The following is a 23,549-nucleotide window of genomic DNA, read 5'->3' on the forward strand; positions in this document are numbered from 1 at the left end:
TATTATTTCAATTTAAATATATATTTTCAAGTTAATAATTACAGATAAAGCCTTAACCCATATCTAAAGGTATGTTTTTCTAAAAAAGTCTTGTTAACTCGAACAGATTTCTAATTGGTAGAATTTATATAGTGATTTACAATTTACAAAACACTTTTGTTCTATATATTATTTCATTTGGTTACGTATAACAAGGGAATGTATTTCTGAGGAGGCAGGCCTACCTAAACATATACCTCTGGTATCAGTTCACTTTTCAGTTTCTTTTCCTCCAATTATGAATGCAAAGATTCTATAAAGATTTTATGTTTTTCAAAATCACTTACATTGATAAATGACATGATGGGGAAACAAGGATTAGTATTTTTAATTTATTGTATTCCTGATTTTGTCACTGAAGTATATATTCAAACCAATAATAAAATCAATTATGCTGTCATGAATATTACTAGGGCTTAAAAACCATTTAAGGTATTAAAAGTCAAAAGGTTTATTTCTCAAATTTTAAAAAATTTTAGTTAACTTCTAAATATATTAAATTGCATTTCTATTTCATTTTAAGTCATAATGATAAACAGCCAATCAAATTATTCTGAAGATGGCATTTTATGTTAGCAGGGTAGCAGAGTCAAATCAAATCAAAGAATCACCACAAAAGTACCAGGCAATGACTTTGGGGAATCATTCCTAATCCAGTTTCAAGATAACCAATTTTCTGTCAGTCATTCCTAAAAAAGGTATCAAATATACTCCACATTTGCAAGTGATAAGTCTTCAAATTCTCTTTTAGTTCAGATATAAAATTATTATGACTACCTACCACTTTCTAAAGAGATTCAATAATGTAGTGGAAAGAATAGTTTGACTCACAAGACTTGAGTTCTGAGTCCCTGGCTCTGATAACAACTAGATATGACTTGGGCAAATTATATCAATTCTTCTTTGCCTGATTTTGAGCCCTCAGCTTGAAAAGGAGAAAATGGGTGGATTTTTTTTTTTATAACATCTAAGGTCTTTTTTTAATTCTACAAATTCTATGACTCTATAATTTAAGACTGCTGATTATCTTGCAGAAAAGACCACAATAAATTACAATTTCTATATTAAGGAAAATAAGAGAAGAAATATTTAAACTATGAAAACTCAACAGGCCAGAAAGGTTTCAAGTATTGCAAATAAATACAATAAAACCTTAAATAAAACATTAAATAAAACTAACCAGGGGCAATTATCATTCTCTTACTAGCAAATTATTTGAAGAATATTTTAAACGAAACTGGAATAGACAATCTACAAGGTAATCTGCAACTCTAATTCCTGCAGTCCCATGCATAGTTCTAGTATTTTTCAGGACAATAATTAAACTTGGTGTCATTACATTCAAATAGAAGCCTTTTTAACAAATGGATGAGACTTATTATAATTATAAAAAATGCTTTATGAAACTGAGGATGTCTAAAACATTTTGTTCAAATATATTGAACATTTCCTTTACTATTCATGTGACTTGCTAATTTTCATCATATATGAAGTGGATCCTACATATAGAAAGACTTCAGGCAAGCTCTATTCAAATCAATCATTTAATCAAGTATTTATTGAATGTACTATGTTCCTAGCACTGAGGTGTTTCAGTTCCTGAAATGTAAGACTAGATTTATAAATTTAAGAAATTTATAATCGAGTTAAAATTATGAAGCACACATGAAACAATGAGAAAAATTAAATAGTAAACTGATTGTTATTAACACACTTCAATAGAAGTTTAAAAAAGAGATAAAACAGTGTAATGGCAAGCACAGAAGTAGTTCACACTTTGTTTCAGCTATTGAATGAACACTTTGTTTCACTTCAAGTTCCTTTTGAGTTGTTATATCAAGTCTGTTAAGAGACAGAATGAGTGAACCCCACAACTTGTGAACCCTAGAACTCATGAACTCCTGCAACAGGAAGGGGACGAGCTAATGACCACATATAAGGAGAATTGCCAGGCTAGAGAGAGCAGAACTGAGGACTCTTGTGGTGGCAGAGTCAAGAAGGAAAAAACTTGTGGCATTCTGGCACTGTTTGTCCACTCTGCCTGTGTTGATGTTTGTTTGTGATACTTTGTACAGACACCCTGGGACCTTACTGGAAGCCCTGAAAGAAGATTTTTCGGGTTGTATGTTTACAGAAGTCCTGGAGGAGGGTTTTGGAGGTTCTGGGACTTTACTGATGGTTTGTGCTGACCTCTAGGACCTTGTTTGTGGGTCTGTGTTGATTTCTATGATGATGATTTGTGTTGAGTTCTCAGACCTTGTTGGTGGGTCTGAGTTGATTTCACAGGCAGACAGTGAATTGATGATGGTGCTGGCAAAGTGTATGAATATTATTATAGCTCTGTCAAGCTTTGTCTTCCCAGAAACAGGAACCGTGAAGACTTGAGGTAGAGTGATGAACTATGAACTTCAATATGGAACAGGAACTGGACAAAGAATTGGACAAGGAACTGGGAGCTGCCTGCCTTTGAACCCAAGTGACAGTTGGAGCTGGGACCATGGAAGAGGAACCACAGAAGTTGAGAGCCAGCCTCGAGTCAAGCTGAAACAAGACTTTACTTGGATACTGTGTACCTACTGAGAAGATTATGATTTACTGTGACCTAGGGGTGGATAACTTTGATTTTTGTACCTTGTGACTGAATTAAGGATTTTGTGATTGACTAAATGAATGTACTTTGTTGAAAACTATATGACCATTTTGGCGAAAACTATGAAGCCATTTTAGTGATAAGCTGTTGAGTTGTGACATAGTGAATGCTGTATTTTGATTTTCTGTGATAAGTTGTGACACTGTGAATGCTGTATTTTGATTTTCTGTGAATGTTTTGCTCTGATTGGTTACTGAATCTTGAAAGCTGTTTACAGCAGCAGTCCTCTGGAAAGCTGCTCGTGGGTGACTTTACAATCAGTAAAGAGTAAAAAGTTTCACAGAAGAAATTAAACATCAAAATATATAGATATTAGTTTTTAAAAAACCAATTCTTCTTAGCTTTAATAAAGTAAAGAAGAGGCTTACAGGATCAGGATCACCATACAGAGTGAAGAAGAAGATACCAATAAAGGAAGAGAAGGTAGAGCTGCCATGCTCTTACCTTGCTTCTATTCTCTCTGCCAAGAAGAATGGTATTTTAACTTAAAATGACAGAAAAAAATGGCTGATTAGGATAAATAATGAGATTGAAAAGAATATACCTAACTACTTTTGATGTATTCAACTCATACACATGGATGAACTATATCCTGGTTTACTTTTAGAACTGGTAAGCATGACTGCTGGGTCAACTATGAAAGATCATGGAGAATGGGGGTGCTCCCACAGGATTAGAGAAGAACAAGTGATACTATAAACAACAGTTCAATGAAATCTGACTGGATGATAGGACTTCATGGTCTCTGGAGTCCTTTCCAAGTCTAAGACTCTGTGGCAAGTTGGAAAATCAGGAGGGATGTCATTACAAGAGGTATAAATAGTTCAGACTCTCATGTGAAAGCAAGAGCGTAAGTTTGACACGTAAAGCCACTCTGACTTGAGAAGGGTTAACACTAAGAAGCATTTTAAAAGCTGTATAAGTAGGATACAACAAGATCAGAAAAAAATCAAAGCCAGATGGAAATTCTATAGCTTACTCCCTCATTCTGCAGAAGAAATTTGTATCAAAGTTAAATGGCTTACCCTCACAGTTAGTTAGGGGCCAGGCCAGGACTAGAATGCTCATCACTTAACTCCCAAAACAGTAAGTGCTCTTTTCACTACAGGAATTTGAATTTAATGGTACTCAACAGTAAGTCAAAATATATTCATAAGTAGGGAATGGTATGATATGATTGCTTTAGAAATGTTAGTTTGGCAGTACAATGAAAGAGAATTTGGAGGAGGGAAAAGAATGACAGTAGGGATGATCAGGTAGGAAGGCATTTCAATGATTCTGACTATCTGTTCCCCAATATATTTCAAAGGATATATAAGTTTTTAGAAGAAATGAAAGTTATCTATGCCCTGGGTTTTAAAAATTTTTTCTAAGATTGGTTGACTTGTTTATTGAGTCACCTAGACTCTTTTAACATAAGCTTAGGTTTTCTACATCTTACAAATTCTGTAGCTTAATGTTTGGCCACAGCCAAAATTTCAATGAAGTGTATGAAAGGACTTATAAGATGTCCAACCTAATTGAAACAGAGAAGGAAGGCTTCTATGAATTTGACTTTGTTTTCAATATGCTTAAGACAGTATATTGTTTTATTCTCAGTTCAAGGAAATGTGAAATTACTAAGGCCACATATATCTACTAAAATAATTTCTTCCACCAAAAATTTCTTCAGTTTTTGAAAAGACATAAAAGGAGTGATACTCAAATTAAGTATGAGATCAATTAAAATGTTCGAAGTCAAAAGAGAGGCCTGGACAAAATGTTAAAAGAAATATGAGAGGAAGAGGAGGAATCATTTTAAGCTTTGAGGCAGGGAGGAAGGATGAACAATCAAGAGTAAGTAGAAGATGGTACCAGGGTTTGGTCTTGAAAGTGAGAAGGATTTCAAGAGATGGAAGACACCATAGGCACTACTGACTGGCCTGCACAAATGGATGGCTATGAGATGCATTGGGAGCTTCCTCAGTACTAATTTTTAAGATGTTAGCCGTTTCAACAATTGCATGTCACCTTTACACTTCTCTACATCTGGAACAAGAATTTAAGATTAGGTTTATAATTGTATAGCAACGAAAATTATCCAACTTACAATATGAGAGACTGAGGCAGAATTCTGAGCCAATGACATATCATTAAAGGGTTAATGGTCCCCTCTAATGAAGCAGACCTCAGATCTTCCTCACAATCTGAGATGCCGCCCGCCCTTCCAGGGCCCTAATCTTATAGGATTAGGTACCTAAACATTCAAGAACGGCTATACAATATATACAATTATACAGAAAAATTCCACTGGTTGACATATAATACATGCACTAATTTTAGCAAAAATAAGCAAAAAAAAAAAAGGAGTCAGCAGGGTCATAAAATGGTTGAAAAAAGAAATATCTCCACTAACTAGTCATAAGATGGGTGAAGCATACAGCATCTCCACTGATTAGGTGGTTCTAAGGTGCATCTAAGGTCCATCATAAGATGGACACCTGCTCATTTTGGACAAGAGAGAATGGTTCAGAGGTACAAAAATAATCGGGGGACTTTCCATGCAGTTTAGTCACCTCTGTCACACTGGGCTTGCTCCTTATGGCAAGGAAAGACAAGGGTGAAGGGCCTCCAGCTACCTTCCTATGATTACACAAGTGAACTTACTGTCTGTAGCTCACATCTCTGGGGCCAAATATAAAGAACTTATAATCACCACCTCTACCATATCAAATTGATTAATTCTGATTGGAATAGAGTAGGGATCCTCATTGAATCAATTTTCTCAGCTAGAAGGGACCTGAGGGGCCATCAGGTCCAACCCTTTCATTTCATGGATGAGAAAATTGCAGCCCAGAGAAAAACATAAATTGCCCAAGGTCACAGAGGTCATAAGCGACAGAACTGGGATTTGAACTTAGGTCCTCTGACTGCAAACCTTGGGCTTGTTATACTGTACCATGCTCCTGATACTGCAAGAACAGTACTTGCTTTCTAAAGAGTAAAATTTTCAGCTGAAGGGGCAATCTTATCAAAGTTCTTTTTGAGTGTTAAAACAAAACCAGTTTAAACCAGGTGTTCATTTATCTTCAATGGGGCTCTTCACTTTTTTTGAATCATGGACACAGAGATCAGCTCAGTGGCACAACTGGATTGAGCTCCAGGCCTGGAGTCAGAAACCCCTGAGTTCAAATGTCACCTCAGACACATACTAGTTCAGAACTCAAATGGCAGTTACTAGGTATTATTCTATAGAAAGGTAAAGCAGTCAGGGACAGCTAGATGGTACAGTGGAAAGACTCCAGTCCTTGAGATAATAAGACCTGAGTTCAAATCTAGCCCTAAATGTTGACACTTACTAGCTGTGTGATTCTAGGCAAGTCATTTGACCCCGACTGCCTCCCCCTACCAAGAAAAGCAGTCATATATTGCTCACCAAATCATATTTCATGATTGCATTAATAAATCAAGGGAGTTCACAAGATCATAGATTTAGAATTAGAAAACTGAAATTGAATTGAAGGGCCATTTAGTTCCCTTATTTTACAGAGGAGAAAACTGACTCCAAAGTGGTAAAGGTGAGACCTGAACAAAGCTCCACTGAATCCGATTTACTACTCATTCCACTATACAATTCATCTGAAGTATTATGTAAGCTCAGAATTTCAGAAGCACGCCGATAAGTTAGAGGAGGGTGACAAGACCAGTGAAAGATCTGCAAAACATTTCACATGAAAAGCAAATTTTAAAAAATGGGTATGTTTAGTCTGGATAAAAGAAGATTTAGGGAAAGCATTGTCTATCAATGAATATTTTAACTACTGCCACAAAAAAGTAGACATTCCTTGCTGTTTGTAATACATAATAAATGCAATATTAAACAAGTGAAGGTTTTTAAAATGCATAGAAAAGAACAGAAGGAGGTTTAGAGGCAAACACAGACAAGTGGGACAGCTTTAGAACTAATGTGCTAAGTTTAGAATACATATATTATTTTATTTTTTGCTTTTTGGAGGGCAATTGGGGTTAAGTGACTTGCCCAAGGTCACACAGCTAGTTTTTTTGTGTGTTTGGTGTCTGCGGTCACATTTGAACTCAGGTCCTCCTGACTCCAGGGCCGGTGCTGTATTCACTGCACCACCTAGCCACCCGAATATATATATTTTTAAAAAGATATATATATGTAAAGAGATTCATAGTTTCCTATACAATACTCTTTTTCTTTGTTTCTTTGCATAAGGAAATGTCCAAGTTTGTTGTTATCATATTTGGAATAATAAAACCAAACCAAAAAAGCAAAACTTCCTTTAAAGAATAAGTAATTAACATTAAGAATCCAGAAAAACATGAACTGAACCAAACAGAAATGCACAAAGCAGAACTAAGAGAATATGCACAAGAAACACAGTGACACGAAAACATTGAAACAAAGCAATGACATGACCAATCTTGTCTCTAGAGATGCGATCACAAAACAAAACCAAAGTTAACCAGCAATAATGCATTGGCACTTCACGCTACTATAGTGAGCTTGTTGCTACCACCCCACCATCCTATCCTGTACTGGCTAAATTTTGTGTCAACCTGCTGTTGGACATGGCACCAAATAAGCCAACTTTTGTTAGAACTGTGTCCAAAATAAAAGTAAATTACTTCTAAGCTCTACTAGAAACAAAATGCTTAGAGCTTAGATTTTTTTTTACTCCTATTTTAACCATACATATATGACTAGTCTGATTTCTTAGTTATTCTAAGATATTTTGAAGGATAGTTTAGATTGTGAGAATGGACCTCTAGATGAATTAAATACTACTACAGAACTTTAATGGCCTTTTTCTATCTGCTAGAAAAGCAAGACATCAATATTCCACTAAAAACATTATCTTGATTTAAGATGAATTTTTCTTTAAAAGGGATACTTACAAACACTTCTTTCACTTAGGATAAATTTAGTAACAGAATTCCCAGAAACATGCATGGAACTTATTTTTATTTCATGATCAGCAAGTGAAAGAGCTGGAATCTCAAAATTTGTTTTCTCTGTCCGAATACAGGGATAAGAACTGCAATATAAGAAAGATCATTTGAATTAAATAAGTAAAGTCAGTCACAGAATCTTCAGGGAGAATGAATAATATCAGAAATGTTTTCAGGAACTTTCTGTATACTAAGGAAACAAAGGACTTAGGTAATTTTATCTCTAGGCCTAGTATTTCTAGTATTTTTTTAATGTCCCTTGGTTAGGGGACTTTAGTCATAATGCCTACTCTTCAACAAAGAAAAAAAAGAACAGAGCCAAGCTTTTGCCAATAAGGAAGACCTTACATCACAGAGATATATAGTAGGTTTTATACAGGGTCTACTGCAGTTATTTAGTGAACATTAAATTCACAATAACAAAAACCTCATCACATCAATCCAACTGAACATTAAACCTCATGATCACAATAATAGAAAGTTACCAAGTATATCAAATTCACTCAATGATAAATGTCTACCATAAACATAGATTGTAAACATTTGGGGATATATAAAAGAATTGAAAGGAAGGTGTTTTGTTTTGAGGATTGTTTTAAGACCAAATTAACTGTATTTACCTCATGGTCATATTTTTCCCATGATTTCTCACAATAAAAGATAGGTTATTTTACAACTATTTTAACTTTTAAACAAATGAATAAATGTATGCATTCACACTAATTTTATTTGTATAATCATGCTAATTAGCATTCATCAAAAGTCTGGACCCCCAAAACATTATTCAGAAAATTGAGAACACAGACACCCCAGGAACCCACCGAGCTCCAATTCAGGATGACTAGGGGATTGTGGACATTAGATTTGAGATTTGACTAAATAAACCATCCTAGAATAAATAAACTCTTAATCTGTTCAACTCTACAATTAAAAGGCCAGAACCCCATATGGTAACAACTCTAAGAATTTTAAGTTGCATATTACACCATGTAGAATCAAGCTGTTAAGCTATTGTGAAGGGGAAAAAATTACCCAACATTCAAACATATAAATTACATAAATCAATCAATAAATAAATATCTATTAAGTGTCAACTACATGTCAGGCACTTGTGCTAGGCACTGGGGATTTAGAAAAACAGGAATGAAACATTCCTGTGCTTGTGGACCTTACGTGTTATTATGGAAGACAACACATACATACAGAAGTATATATGTACAAAATAAATACTGAGTAATTTGGGGGATAGCTGGAAGGGGGAGGAAATAATAGCTGTGGAAATAAAAAAAGGCATTATTGTAAAAAGTAGCATTTCAGCAAAGCTCTGAGAGAAACTGGGGATTCTAAGATGTAGACATGAGGAGGGAAAGCATTCTAATCATGGGGAACAGCCAGAGCAAAAGTATGAAGGGCAGAGATGGCATTCGAAGGGTAAAGAACAGCAAAACAGAAAGTTTAGCTGAACCAAAGAATGCATGAAAGAGAATAATTATGTTAAAGGCAGAAAGGTAGGCTGAAGTCTGAGGCCCCAACAGTCTTAAAAGGTGACTGTGTCACATGGTCCTAGAGCCATGTTTAACATTCCACCCTAGTCATCTTGCCATCTCTCCTGCTGATGTGCAGATCCTTCCCTTACCAACCTCTCCCCCACTCCCACAAGCTGGAAGCATAATCAAATAAATACTGACATTGAAAGTCCCCAGTGACTCTAGCCATCCTAATGGTTTTCTAAGCTAAAGTATCCTGTTATACTTGGTAACCTCAAGAGAACATCTACTTCTTGAGGACAGGGAAGCTAAGTTTTATATTCATAATCTTGAGGCTTAGCACACAACTTGGCAAACACTTATTAAAGGTTTTCTTAATTCATTCACTTATTAATAGTCATTTTATAATATATAATATGTTATATATTAGTTATATAATATATACTATATATAACTTATTACTAGTTATATGGCCACTATTAATATTACAACCCTTTTGAACCTTAGTTCATCCATCTTGAACCTTAGTTCAATCCATAAATGGGGAAGTTTTATACTTAAACCTACCTTACAGTTATCCTGAAAAACTATGCTCTTTATAAGCCAGAAAGCATTAAATAAATAAAAGCTATTATTATATCATCCTGAGGACAGAGGCAGGACAAGAATCCTGTTTTCACAGCTTCCTTACTTACAGCAGAGGGTGAGACAGCTCTGAATCGTGCTTTTACGAACTCCTGAACATTAACTAGAATTTCCCTGAATTGGTGTCAGATTCCCAGATATAGGTTCACTTCTGTCATCTGCCATTTCTGAGAATGAAATCTTCCATATAAATGAATTTTCCAGATAACTTAAACATACTCCTTTAGGTACAAAATTTTTAAAGAGTTTTGACAAATATTTCTAAATATACCCCATAGTATACATTGAACACAATTACTCTACCACTGGGTCTGGACTTGAAGGACTTCAGTCTCCTCTGAGCCCACCTACTTACCATCTGTATAACACTGGCAAGTCATTTCACTTCTCTGAGATCTGGTTTGTAACATTTATTTGTAAAATGAAGATAAATGGCAGTATTGAGAAGCGTCATTCCAACTCTAAATCCTAGGGTTTAAGTTTAACTTTTTCTTAATAAATCAAGTTTAACATTTAGCACTGTACAGAAGTACAAAGGTAAGTATCACTGCTTAATACCATATTAAATGATCCTGGGCTGCTGTCTTTTTAGAGATTCTTTCTATTCACTCATATAACTTTACTTTTTCAAACAGAACTTGAGATTCAAATTTCACATAAAATCATCAGCTAAAAATGGAAAGTTGAAAAAAAAACAAAACCATCTTCAGGCAGCAACCATTTCAGACCTTAGCAACAGCCTGACAATTTGATGAATCCTAGTTTGGGGGTAGAAAATCAATATGGATTAAGAAAGGAGAGTCTGTTCCTTTGTATGGCTCTAGGGGGCACAATATTGCATACTTAAAACCAGCAAAGGAAGATTTGGTTGAATTTAACATTCTTTCATAGGCATGAATGGAAAAAGATTTAGAAAAGAATGTATCTAGTTAACAATTAAGCCCAGAATCTAAAATTAACCTCTCTCAGCAAAAATGAAAATAACAAAGCAAAAAAAAAAAAATCTCCTTTCCAGAATAAAAAGGTACATCTAAAGAAGAGAAGCACAATTCTAGGGAAAGTATTTCCACCAAAGTTGACTGACAGAAATGATCTTATTGTTATCTTTTTGAGAAATGATTGAACAAGAAAAACTTGACAAAAATATACTTAAATGTCAGTGGAAATTGTATTCATTCAATTGTATTATATAGTATAACAAGTATACGTTTTTCTTTTTTCACAAAATTAACAATTTTCAAGTTTCTTAAAACTTTCACTTAAGTTTTAAGAAAATTAGAAACATACCTGTTTACAATACAAATTTGATAAGTAGTACCACGGTTTATTTTAGAGGAGGCTTCCCAGGAACAGTCCCACACCTTTAAGTTATGGGTTATACACTTTAAATCATGAGGAACCCCTGGTGAACAAAAGTAATAACAAATACTTATTATTTCAATGTGCAGTAATAAAAGGGTAGCATATAAGAGTATTTCAGCTATGAGATATACAAGGAACATGCATCGTACACATGCCTACAAAAGTATCACTTCCAGGGACACGAGGAAGAGTGCCTTCTGCTTGTTCTCTTATTCCATCTCTCCTACCTGTTTCCTGGGCAAGGAATGGAAAGTAGCTAGAAAGCTGAAAGTTTGTGAAAGGTCAAAAGTGAATCAGCAGTGTATCTTAAGGAGAAGGACTTCTATCAACACCTACTATAATGGCAAAGAACAAGAATAAGGGGCATTGGGCAGACTGAATGTGTGAATTTTTATACAACATGTTAAGTTAAAAAGGAGATGCATTTTATTTAAATTTACAAAATGCTTTGCAAGAGAAACAAATGGAAAATAACAAATATATTGTAATTTGCTACAGGCAAGTAACTCCTATTCATAGCAAAAATCATTTGAGCATTCAATATGTAAGGATAGTAATAAAATATACTATATCAGTAAATAGTCAGATATGTAATGAGGACATCAGTTACCCAAAGAAAATAACAATAGCAGTACAAGTAGCATTCCCTTTTCCTAGGCTCTTTGTATAAATGTAGATACTCCTGTGGCCAAAGATTTGATTTCTTTTCTACATAAAGGATAAATGGATTTTCAACTTTGTGAGATCAAGTTATAGAGAGATTAATACAAAAAAGAGAAATTAATGTAAGGCTATTTAATCACTTACCTTGAAGATGACAAAAGACTTGACAAACTATCAAAATATTACAAAATTAAGACAGGGAGCTATGTAATTAAAATGTTTTTTATAAATCTAGGGATCAAAGTATGCTATTGATATTCAAATTTGATGATCTTTTCAAGATTTCAAGGATCTGTGATTTTGCAGTGTGGGTTATTTCTTTCACTGATGAAGATGGCAATTCCTCTGACATAAGTCTTTCAGAGTGGCTGCAATTGAAAAATTCATCACCAGGTGGCTAGTCTGGTTATGTGTCACTAAAGAATTATCGATGTATGTTCTTCACCAGGACCATACTCAAAAGCCTTTTCAAGTTGGTAGTACTGGCCAGAGCTTGTGCTCCCTTCCACTGGTATAACCTTTGAGAATCCAGGGTCATCTCCTTAACATAACGAAGCACTAAAATACAACTTTAGTGAATGGTCTTAAATAATATATTATTTTTAAAAATGTTGGGCAGAAGAGGACAAGGGAGAGATGAAGAGACAGATAGAAAAAATTAACAAGATAGCTTTTAAAACTTTTGATTAATTGAAACATTAGATAACTGATAGTCAAAATGCTAAACAAACAGAACAGGTTATTTCTGAATAAACAGAATAGCATTAGATTTTAATCAGTTTCCTAATTCACACTTACCTCTTTTCTGGCCATGTGCTTGGTTCATTAAATATAAAAAAATAACTGATGATAGCCATTGAAACTTTGAACTATTCCTCATTCTTTTATTTTCCCTTGTTTTCGATAACAATCTCAAATAAAAATAAACTTCCATTTTCGACACACATCAGTCAAATCTAAAATTCAAAAGAAAACATTTATTTTAAAACTACATGCACTATAACAAAATCATTGTTAGGAAGATCTATAAAAGAATTGTTATTAAAAATAAGCACACAAAGCTCCACCAATAACATATTGTCAAGAAATCAGAAGCTATCAAAATAATTCCCTAATTCAGTATATTAATAATTTCATATGAAAACAATGTGAATCTAGCTTGATTCTAGTCTATTCTCAAATTATTATGAAACTGGAAGAGTTAAATGCAATTGAACAAACATATGTTGAGCACTTACTATGTCAAAAGTGCTATATTTGTTATTGAGTACTAGATACAAAAATAAATAAAATATAACTCTTACCCTCAAGAATTTTACAATGTAGAAGGTAAGCTAAAAATGCTATAATATAATGCAAAATATGACTTAAGAGCAAAGGAGAAGGTGCAAAGTACTCCAGAGAAGCACTGAAAAAATCTAAAAGCAGGGATAACAAATAGAATAAAATCATTAGAACATAGGGAACAGCAAAAATGGCTTTGACCCCTACAAGGAACCATAGTGTGGCAATTGATTTTATATAAATAAATGTTTCCAAGAGTAGTCAGGTATATAGGGGATAGAGGGTCAACCTTAGAGTCAAGATGATCTGGGTTTAATTCTTGAACCTAATACATATTTGATGTATGACCAAAGCCACATTTAGTCATCCGATGCCCCTAGGCAACTTTCTAAGGCTACTACATGGGGAATTTCTTATACCAATGAAACAGCAGGTTTGGATGATAAGGAAAAAAGACTTCCAAAATATTTCAGAAAGCAATTTTTCCTCTCAAAGAACAGACACAAGGGAGTGGGCGGCTAGGTGGTACAGTAAATAGAGCACAGGCCCTGGAGGCAGGAGGACCTGAGTTCAAATGAGGCCTCAGACACTTAACACTTACTAGTGTGTGACCTTGGGCAAGTCACTTAACCCCAACTGCCCTCCAAAAAGCAAAAAAAAAAAGACAATTTATGTATAAAAATTACCTTTTATGTGCCTGCCACCTATAACTTCTCTATTATTACTGTAGTTTATTGATTTTTCTATACCAAGGTTTATCTTTTCTTTGTAACTCTCAAATGAAATGTTATAGTTTGTTGGGGTTTTTTCTTAAATTGTGCTGCCTAGTCTCCGGAGTTCTATTTAAAACACATGAAAAGCCCATAGCAAGCTGGATGTGGTAGCAGATCCTTGCTACTTGGTGGGAAAGGTGGGTGTAGGGCGAGGGTCTGAGGTTGGTGAATTTCTTGTGTTCAAGAGTTCTTGGCTATAGTAGGGCTAATGCTAATCAGGTGTCTGTGCTAAGATCAGCACCAAGGTGATAATGGGGTGGTGAAGTGGGATAGAAAAGGGAGCTGAGTTGGACTGTTTGTAGCAAAACAATAACAACCACCCACCCACCACCACAACACACAGAAAACCCATTAACTTTGATATCTGGACTGTTTCAACACAGAGTGCACATTCCAGACTGCAGACAGGTCAAAATAAATCATATGATAAAAAATTTGACCCAATAATATATACCAAAACCAATAATCACTTGACTGTCAATGTGACTCAGAAGTAATACAAAAAAACTGTCCATTTATATTTCATGTTTCTAGAACAAATATTTTCTTCTACTATTGGCCATTAGCGATATATGGAAAAAAATTAGTAAGTTTAAAGAGAAATAAATGCAAAATGTAAATAACAAAAAAAATAAAATAAACACCCATAAATCTAATTTGAGTACCAAAGCCCAAATGTAGATGAAATATAAACGAGGTGCTTATCTACAATTTGAGCTTATTTTTAGAAATACTGTGTAGGGGCTACTATTAAAATTTTTAATAGTTTCTATGATAACTGGCAAAGAAATTTAAAGACAAAGCTCAAATTTTAATTTGAGTAACGAAATAGTTTCAAAATAGTTATTCATGCAAGTAAAAATCAGCAAAGAAAAAAGTTAAGAGGTACTTTAGTAATCTGTTATATCCAATTTGTTCCCACTTACAGATAACAAACAATACCATCATCATTGCTTATAATATTGTTAAATTCAAATAAAATCAAGTTGAAAATAAGACTTTGTGTTTAGTCTGACCTGTCATTTGATAACATGAGGTGCAGGCATTAAACTCATTTTAAAAGATTTTCCTGGGGTGGCTAGGTGGCTCAGTGAATAGAGAACCGGCCCTGGAGTCAGGAGGACCTGAGTTCAAATCTGACCTCAGACACTTAACACAAAGCTAGCCGTGTGAAATATTTTTCTTACAGTGAAAGATTATAATGTAAAATGACAATTCTCCCACATCAGTTTAACTCCTACAGAAGAAAACAACGAGGTCCTTATAAACTGGGATTGGAAGCAAGGTCTGCTGACCTCCAGTATAACACTACTCAAAGGAAGTGAGTAGTGGACTAATACATTCTGTAGGATATCCCAAGTCTCTTGCTCATCATTCTGAATAATCAAGATCTGGCTACTGAACTTCTACTGGGAAAGGAGGCAAAAGCTAATTATTATAATTCTTCACACAGGAAAAATTAAGTAGATGTGACATTCAGTTGAATGGACAGCCCATTGAGTTAGTCCATTAATACATATATTAGGAAAGTTATTTCATATGAAAATGATCTGGGCCCAGAACTAAGAAGAAGAGGAGACTCCACTTTATTTGGTAAACTGAATCATACTTGTAATGGCTTCACAAATTTCCCTGAAACAAATCTTAACTTTTAAACAGCAGTGTTGTTCTGATTAGGGCAGCTAGGTGGCGCAGCAGATAATGTTGGGCCAGGATTTAGGAAAACTTCTTGAGTTCAAATCTGGCCTCAGACTCTTACTACGTGACTCTGGGCAATTCACTTAACCCTGTTTGCCTCAGTTTCCTCATCTGTAAAATGAACTGGAGAAGGAAATGGCAAACCACTCCAGTATCTTTGCCCCTTCCCCCTCTCCCCCCCAAAAAAACCAAACAGGGTCAAAAAGAGCCAGACACAATTGAAACAAATGAACAACAATGTTATGGTAATGATATAGAGTTATGAATCATGGGCTATCAATCTCTCAGGAATCAAAAACCATGGTTGGCACAAAGAGTAATCGAGATATACATGGTGGTCACAAATGTGTTGCAGCAATCCACCTCCCACTTCCATACCTTTGCACAAGCTGTCTCTTATACCTGGAAAGTACTCCCTCGTCTCCTGCTCCTAAAATCCTTGGGGCATCTTTCAAAGTTCAACCCAAGGGCCACTTCTTACAGGGTGCCCCTTTAAGATGCTCTTAGTTGTTACTATTACATTCCCTCTTCAAATTACTTTTTATCCATCTTCATCTGTGTTGTATCCCTCCAGTAGAATGTTTTCTCTCTGAAAACAAAGAGTTTTACTTTTTGTCTTTGTATGGCCAGAACCTAGCTTGAGTGACATGCACATAGAAAAGTAATTAATAATGTTTGAATGAATGAAGGGCAAAAGCAGGAACATATAGCACCAAGTCCAAATGGGTAAGATTTTATCTTCTAGGATTCCATGCTACTATTCTCTAAATTATAGATATTCAAATTATAGGGCTGTTTGGATCTTGTTAAAAAAAGACATTCAGTTGTATTAACTTCAAGCAAATATAATATTTAAAAATCTTAATATTTTTTTACTAGCAAATTTCTTCTCAATGATAACTACAATATACTCTTTTAATGACTATAAATAAGAATGGTAATTAGCATGCTTACTGATTTTACAGAAGTGCATGCCATAAAAATATTTGAGGGTGAAAGTAATTCTATCTCTATAACAATAAACACAATTTACTTATAAAAGGTCCTTTTTTGAGGGGATGACCAATAGTTTTTCAATCCCTGCTGTTAGGGGATATAGATGGGTGGCAGCAGTTAATGAGCACCAAAAGGATCACAGGACGACAGATCTTGAACTAGAAGAGATCTTAGAAATCTCCCCCCACATCACCTTCATTGTACAGATGAGAAAATGGAAAGTCAAGGAAGTTAATGGACTTTTCTAAGGTCATATAAGCAATAATCATTAGAGGAACCCAGGTCCTCTAATGGTGGAACTAGTGTTCTTTCCTTGGACTTGGGAAAAGCAAGTAAACTGGAGGAGGTAGTAAGGATCAAGAGTGTACCATAAAAGCACAGATTTAAATCTGGAAGGTTCACAAAGATGATCTAATCCAACCCCATAATACGAATGAGAAAACTGAGATTATACAAGGTTAAATGATTTGTCCAAATTCATACAAGTAGAATGGTTAGGGCTGGGATTGAAACCCAGGTCCTATGACTCTAAATTTAGCAATCCTGCCCCATACTGCCTCCACACATGTGGCGCCATATGTGAAAAAACTAGAGGCAGAGTAATCTAACCAAGATCCACTCTGGAGTGACAGCCAAACTACTATAGTCTAATTATAATTAGTAGGCCTAGAGCAATGAGTGAAGAAAGTCCAGACTATAGCAAAGTAGCAGGATTCAAAATAAACGTCCCCAAATTTTCAGCATCCCTATTATCATTCCTATTAACAAAAATGAGGGAGAAATAAGGAAATTACATCCCACATATCTACAAATGTATATAATATCTAAGAGTTAATTTATTTAGTACTTAGCACAGTGACTGGCACATGGTAGGCACTTAATTAATGCTTACTGATTGAAGACATATGCAAAATTTGTTTAAATAAAATCACAAAATATTTTTAGAGAAATAAAAAGAAACAAGTAACTGGAGATCTATCTACTATATTGGGCTGGATCAAATGGCTTCTGAGATGGTTTCCAATTCTGTGATTGTCATATACACAATAAATTCTAGAAAAATAATATGAATCAAATAAAATAACAAATACAAGTAAAGCACTTTGTAAATTAAAAAAAAAACTATTTATAAATGTAAGATCTTTTTGACAAAAATACTCTCACCAATTCTGGAGCAGTCCAAACAATTTTCCCCCCTAAAATTTTGCTGCTGAGCAAAGTAAAAAATTCTTAAAATGAGGATGTCAACAACTTTCAGATACATTTTATAGGTAATTAATTATGAAATATCCTATAATATAATAAATCATGCAGTTTAAGCAAGCTAAACATAAATAATATTTTATTTATGGAACTAGTACTTTGGGACTATGGTAACTGCCTCCTAGTTGGCCTCCCTGCCTCCAGTCTTTCCCTCCCTCTTCTATACTGCTGCCAAAGTAATTTCCTAAGCTTAGGTCTGACCATGTAACTCCCCTGCTCAATAAATTCCAGGGAATTTCTATTACCTCTAGAAATGAATATAAACTCCTCTATTTGGCATTTAAAACCTTTCAAAACCTGGCTCCAACTTAACCTTTCCAGTCTTGTTGTATATTACATTTCACTTTGCATATACTTAAATCCAGTCAAACAGGCCTCCTTGCTGTTCCCTCACATACAATGTTCTGTCTTCTCTCATCATGTGTGAACAGCATGAGCTGTAGCCCAGGCCTGGATGTACTTCATCCTTCACTCAAAATCCCCTAATTTCCTTTACAGCTCAGCTCCAGAACCACATCCTACATGAGGCCTTTCCTGATATCTCCTGTCTCTGTATCCCCAGCAGTACCTAATACACAGGAGGTTTTAAATAAATACTTGTTAACTAATTGGTTTATTAGTAAAAGACAGAAAAGATTTAAGGAGAACATGTAACTTTTGCTGGTTCTTGAGAAACTAGCATGTTTTATACATAGACAGGAAAGGAAAACGGATCTGAGGCATTCCAGGTGAAAAGTACATCAGAACAAAGTATCAGTGAGCAACATATCTTCATAGCCTAAGCATGGCTAGAGAAAAAAAAAATCCACACTGGAAAACAGTAGATGATAAGTTCAGAGGAGTTCTAGTCAGCTATTCTGAGAGTAGGCAGTATAAACTCATATAACCTACTATTATTTTACTACCTTAAATCAGACTAGAGTCAGGCTGGATTAGATTAAACTAACTGATCTGCATAGGGATGATGTTTAAACTCGCAGGACCTTATGAATCTCCAAGAGAGGAAGTGGAAAGAAAAAAGAGAAGAGGCACTAATATAGCATTCTGGTTACGCTCACAGTTAGGAGGCAAGCTATGATGATAATGTTTCAGCAAAGGATTCTGCATATACTCATTTGGATATATGTTGCATCCTCCTAAAATATAAATTCCTTAAGGTCAGGAACTGATTTGTCTTATCTTTATATATCTAGCATGCACAACTGTTTTGTATATAACAATAGGACTGTTGAATTGAACAAGAGGACCATATTCACGAAACTCCTAGTTTCCAAACATAAACTCCTTAGCGATGGCTTAAAATATTTAACTGCTGCAATTGTATTTCTAAAAAGAGTAAAGGGATGTATTTGCTTGCTATGCATCAATTTTCAAGTAAAAGAAAGGCATAAAAATTCAAACCTTTCAGGATAACTTCTTAAAGAAATAAGCCACCCAAATCATAATGACAAAAGTAAATTTTAAGAAGATCAAAATAACTTAAACTTTTAAAATGTCCTATCACTCACATAGATAAAGTTTACAAATATGACTGCTGCATGTTCAGTTTGTATAATCAATATGAATTGTGGTACATTTCTACTTATTTTCTAGGACTTTTCTTTTTTAAAAGTTACTTGGACATAGTAGAAAAGATGGTCTGGAAGTCAAATGATCTAGATTCTGATCTCAGTCCTGTCACAAACTAGCACTACATAACTTTGGATACGTTATTAAAATCTCAGGGCTTCATACTCATCTTGATTTGTTAATAAGCAGATTAACTTGCAGTGATGTTGGGGTTTTTTTGGATTTTTTTAAACCAGTATACATATATGCAAGCAACTGATACACATTACCTTTTGATGATGATTGGTCAAGGTCAAAATAAGTGAGTTTAAATATGAGGTGAAGCACAATGTGTCTCCACCAAGTTCAGATATTCATTCTCCTTTCCTTATCCTTGTTACAAAATGTCTCACAGGCTCTACAACTACCCTCCAACAGCTTTAAATAATCAGGTCTACAAATCAGTAAGAATCTGTGCTGCAGAGAATTAGACAACATAGAATTCTAGAACTCTGATAGTTGGAAGCAACCTCAGAAACCATCTGATTCAATTCACAAACCAAAAAAGAATCCACAATAATGCTAATGATGATGATGATAGCTAGCACTTGACAAACATTATTTTATTTGATCCTGACAGTCACTCTGGATGGTCTATGCTATTATTATCCCCATTTCATAGATAAGGAAACTGAGGAAAACAGAGGCAAAATTTCCTGCCCAGGGCCACACAGCCAGTAAGTGTTGGACACAGGATCCAAACTCAAATCCAGGGACTCAACCTAGTTGTCTCATCCTGCCTTTACTCATGACCTCCAATGAAGGAGAACCCTTTACTTCTCCTTCCTTCTGAGGAAGTCTATTTACTTTAAAAGGGCTGAAACTGAGGACGCTTTCCCTAACATGACACCTATATCTTCCTCTTTGCCACTTCCACTCCTTGCTCCTGGGTCTGCCTCATAGGGTCAAACAGAACAAGTCTAAACTATCTACCACAAGACAGTCCTCCAAATCCTTGATGAAAGCTATGATATCCCCATCCAGAGACTCTGTGATTCAAGGATCAGATGTACTGAGGGCCTGTGCTTCTAGTACTCAGATTGAGATCTGCATGTTTATCTCATGTCCTAGGGTGGCTTCTTAGGTGAACTTACTTCTTCCTTCTCCCATATTTTGCAAGGTGGATTCAGAAGTCTGTTTAGTCGATCAGCAATTGTCATCTGCCTCTATCAGTCTCAGAATGAGAGATTTAGAGCCTCAAGAAGCCAGAGAGACTGTACTAAAGGAGTCTAATCCATTTAAAATTTCATAAGAAATCCTGAGCTTCAGAGCACCAAAAATATCAGAAGAGCTCTGCTCCTAGGGAATCAGGGACTGGGAGCTGAGTTGTTTGTTACACATGCAAGGTATCTTTAGGATGCGCCTGTCATCCATCATGTTGGGACGAGGCTTTGGGGATGGTACAGAGCTCTAGTTCAATTATCTGAATACCAAGTGCTTCACAGGACTCCCTGCTTTCTACTCTCTGAGTTCTCCTGGGTGTGGAACAGCCAACTACCAAGGATGATGCCACCATTTCACCATTGTCTGGTATCACAGAATCCTACAGGACCAGTGTCCTATGTTGATCAACTATTTGTTTTCATTCTATGAGAAAGACACATTCAGCCTAGATTTTTTTTTTTATAGTCATCTACAAGCCACTAGGATTTTCTTCTTTTCTCAAAGAGTTAGAAACTTTAATATGCTGTATGTGAAAACCTGGATTTCCAAGTTATATACTTCAATTCTCATAACTCTTTCATTGAAAATCTAGGCAGCTGGGTGATACAAAGCATAAAGCTTTGGATATGGAGACCTGAGTTCAAATCCTACTCAGACATTTACTTAGTTGTGGTCAACAAGTCACTTTTTAAACTGTCTCGGTCTCAATTTCCTAATCAGTAAAATGAGGATAATAACAGCACCTACCTCACAGAATCATTCTTAGGATCAAATAAGATAACAAATATAGAGCATTCTGCAAACCTTAAGCCATTATATAAATGCTAATATTGTTATAATTTTCATCATTATGATTACCATTATTAAATCAGAACACTCAGAAAGATGGTCACATCTAATAGTTCACCATCACTCATAACTGGGCAACCTCCATGATCTTAAACTCTAAAATTCTTCTCTTAGATCTTGCTGACGTCCCATCCTTTCATCTCTCCCTATGCATAACTTCTTTCTAAATCTATTTTGCATCCTCACCATGCCTTCAAAGTCTCCTAGTCTTTTCCTGTTTTACCAGTTAATTATTCCTGCTCTGGCCTTTCCCTTCACAGTCTTGACCTTATGATTGACTAATTAGTTCAGTTATATACTATCCTCTAACACTGAAACCACTGTCCCCTTACCATTCATGTTTTGCTAAGCCCCAATCCTGGTTATCCCCAACACCTACATTCTCCACTTCTGCTCCTGAACGCTTCTGAAGAAAAGTCATACTACTGTGCCTACTGGGTCAATTATAAATTTGATCTGATCTCAACTGTGCCCTACGCTTTTATTCTTGCCTGATAGATTATCTGACTCCCCAGAGGGTATTCTAAATGTCTTCAAGCTCCAATACCACCACCTCTTCCCTATCTCTCAGCAGAGGGATTCCCCTCATACTTTCCTGAGGAAATGGAGGTCATCCATGATGAGCTCTTTCTTCTCCCCGGTACACATCACAAAACCCCTTTTAGATCATCTCCCAGGGGAAATCTTTCCCCAAATTTTTTCCCCAACAAACTTGGAAAATTTTTTTAAATACTATTTTTGGCACCTTGGATTTAAAAGTACTTTACCAGCTTATATCAAGACAGCATAATGTGAACTACTTTTATCAATCCTACCTCACTTTCGCACCCACCCCTCCCCGATCTGTACATTTATGACTTCCTTAAAGAATTGTCTGAAGTTCAGAGAGTCTAAATTGCATGCCCATGGTCACAGAGCTAGTAAGTGTCAGAGGCAGGATGTGAACCTAGAATTTGCTGTTTCGACTATGTAACACTGCTTTTATTTTGCTACGTTTGGAATATGAAAACATATGTATGAACTGTCTGAATAAATCAGCTTGCTCAAAAGTCATACACAATATATAAAACTAAATATATAGCTAACTGGAACAACTGCAAATGTACTTACTGAATTAGAATTCGAATGTTAGTGGAGCTGTAAGCTGCTCCATAACTTCAAGGACCATACCCTTAAGCTTCTGCCAGCTTACAATGAGCACATGAAAGTCTAACATAATAAATTATCCACATTTTTGGTGCAGTAAAGACAACAGGATTTGTAATTTTAAAAAAATGTCATTTGGAGTCTTAGCTCTGTAATTTTCCCACCACATGGTCTTGAGCAAATCACAGTCTCTCTAAGTCTCAGTTTCTTTATTTGTAAAAGCGATAATAGCACTTATACTATTGGGGTTGTGAAAGTCAAATGAAGCAATTTATTAAAGGTCATTGGTCTACACAAAATACTATGTAAACTATTATAATTATCATAAAACAAAGAACAGATCCAATGTCACACAGGGAAATAAGGCCTTCCCCTGATGGCAGAAATACATTTTGCTCCTTTACTGTTTTTAGTCAAAGTATAAATGAATTGCAATGATTTGATACAGTTTGTTGTTTTAGAATGATTACAGAATTTTAGAACTTTAGAAATCACCTTTTAAATCACATTTTAAAGAAGAGGAAATTGAGGCCCAAAGATACATAAAAATGTTTCAACTATATAAGTTTTAGAAACCAGGTAAAGCAGAATAGAAGTTTCATTGCAATGTGTAAACTTAAAGATATTAGTCAATATAAACTTAAAATTAAAATATTTTCAAGGTCAGTGCAGTGTGGACTTTTGGGAACAGGAGTTCAGGAGTGCAGTCTGGCCTTTGCCCCCTGGAGGGAGAAGAGGCTGAGGCATGACAGCCATGCAGCCACCTTCATGTGGCTGCTTCAGAGCTCCTGGCCTGCAGATAGTAAGGGGACCAAGCAACCATTCTGAAGGATAATTGCTTTTACCTGCTTGGATCTGGAACACTGTTTAGGATGGTGGTTCTGGTGTGCATGACCAGTTTGCCAGAGCATGTGGAGGCTTCAGAGAGGGCAGCCAACTAATAGCTCCTGCAGCTGAGAAAACCCC

At 35.4% G+C, this 23,549-nt stretch overlaps 1 protein-coding gene across 4 annotated transcripts in view; it reads right to left on the reverse strand.

Annotated features, from left to right (window-relative positions):
• LIFR (LIF receptor subunit alpha) overlaps positions 1-23,549 on the reverse strand; it is a 95,794-nt gene that overhangs the window by 48,454 nt on the left and 23,791 nt on the right. For 3 of the 4 annotated variants that reach the window (XM_069096182.1, XM_069096184.1, XM_069096180.1), the window contains exons 2-4: positions 12,601-12,758; positions 11,065-11,179; positions 7,592-7,731 (exon numbers count right to left, since the gene is read on the reverse strand). In XM_069096182.1, the coding sequence (XP_068952283.1) occupies positions 7,592-7,731; positions 11,065-11,179; positions 12,601-12,736 (391 nt within the window). In that variant the 5' untranslated portion in view covers positions 12,737-12,758. Of the gene's footprint in view, positions 1-7,591; positions 7,732-11,064; positions 11,180-12,600; positions 12,759-15,935; positions 16,157-23,549 lie in introns of those variants that run through there. The other variant, XM_069096181.1, reaches the window with a different exon arrangement.

Source organism: Petaurus breviceps, unplaced genomic scaffold, assembly GCF_028583685.1.
Source record: "Petaurus breviceps papuanus isolate PSGF00001 unplaced genomic scaffold, PetGlider_PUasm1.0 229, whole genome shotgun sequence".
In the NCBI taxonomy this organism is placed as follows: domain Eukaryota; kingdom Metazoa; phylum Chordata; class Mammalia; order Diprotodontia; family Petauridae; genus Petaurus; species Petaurus breviceps.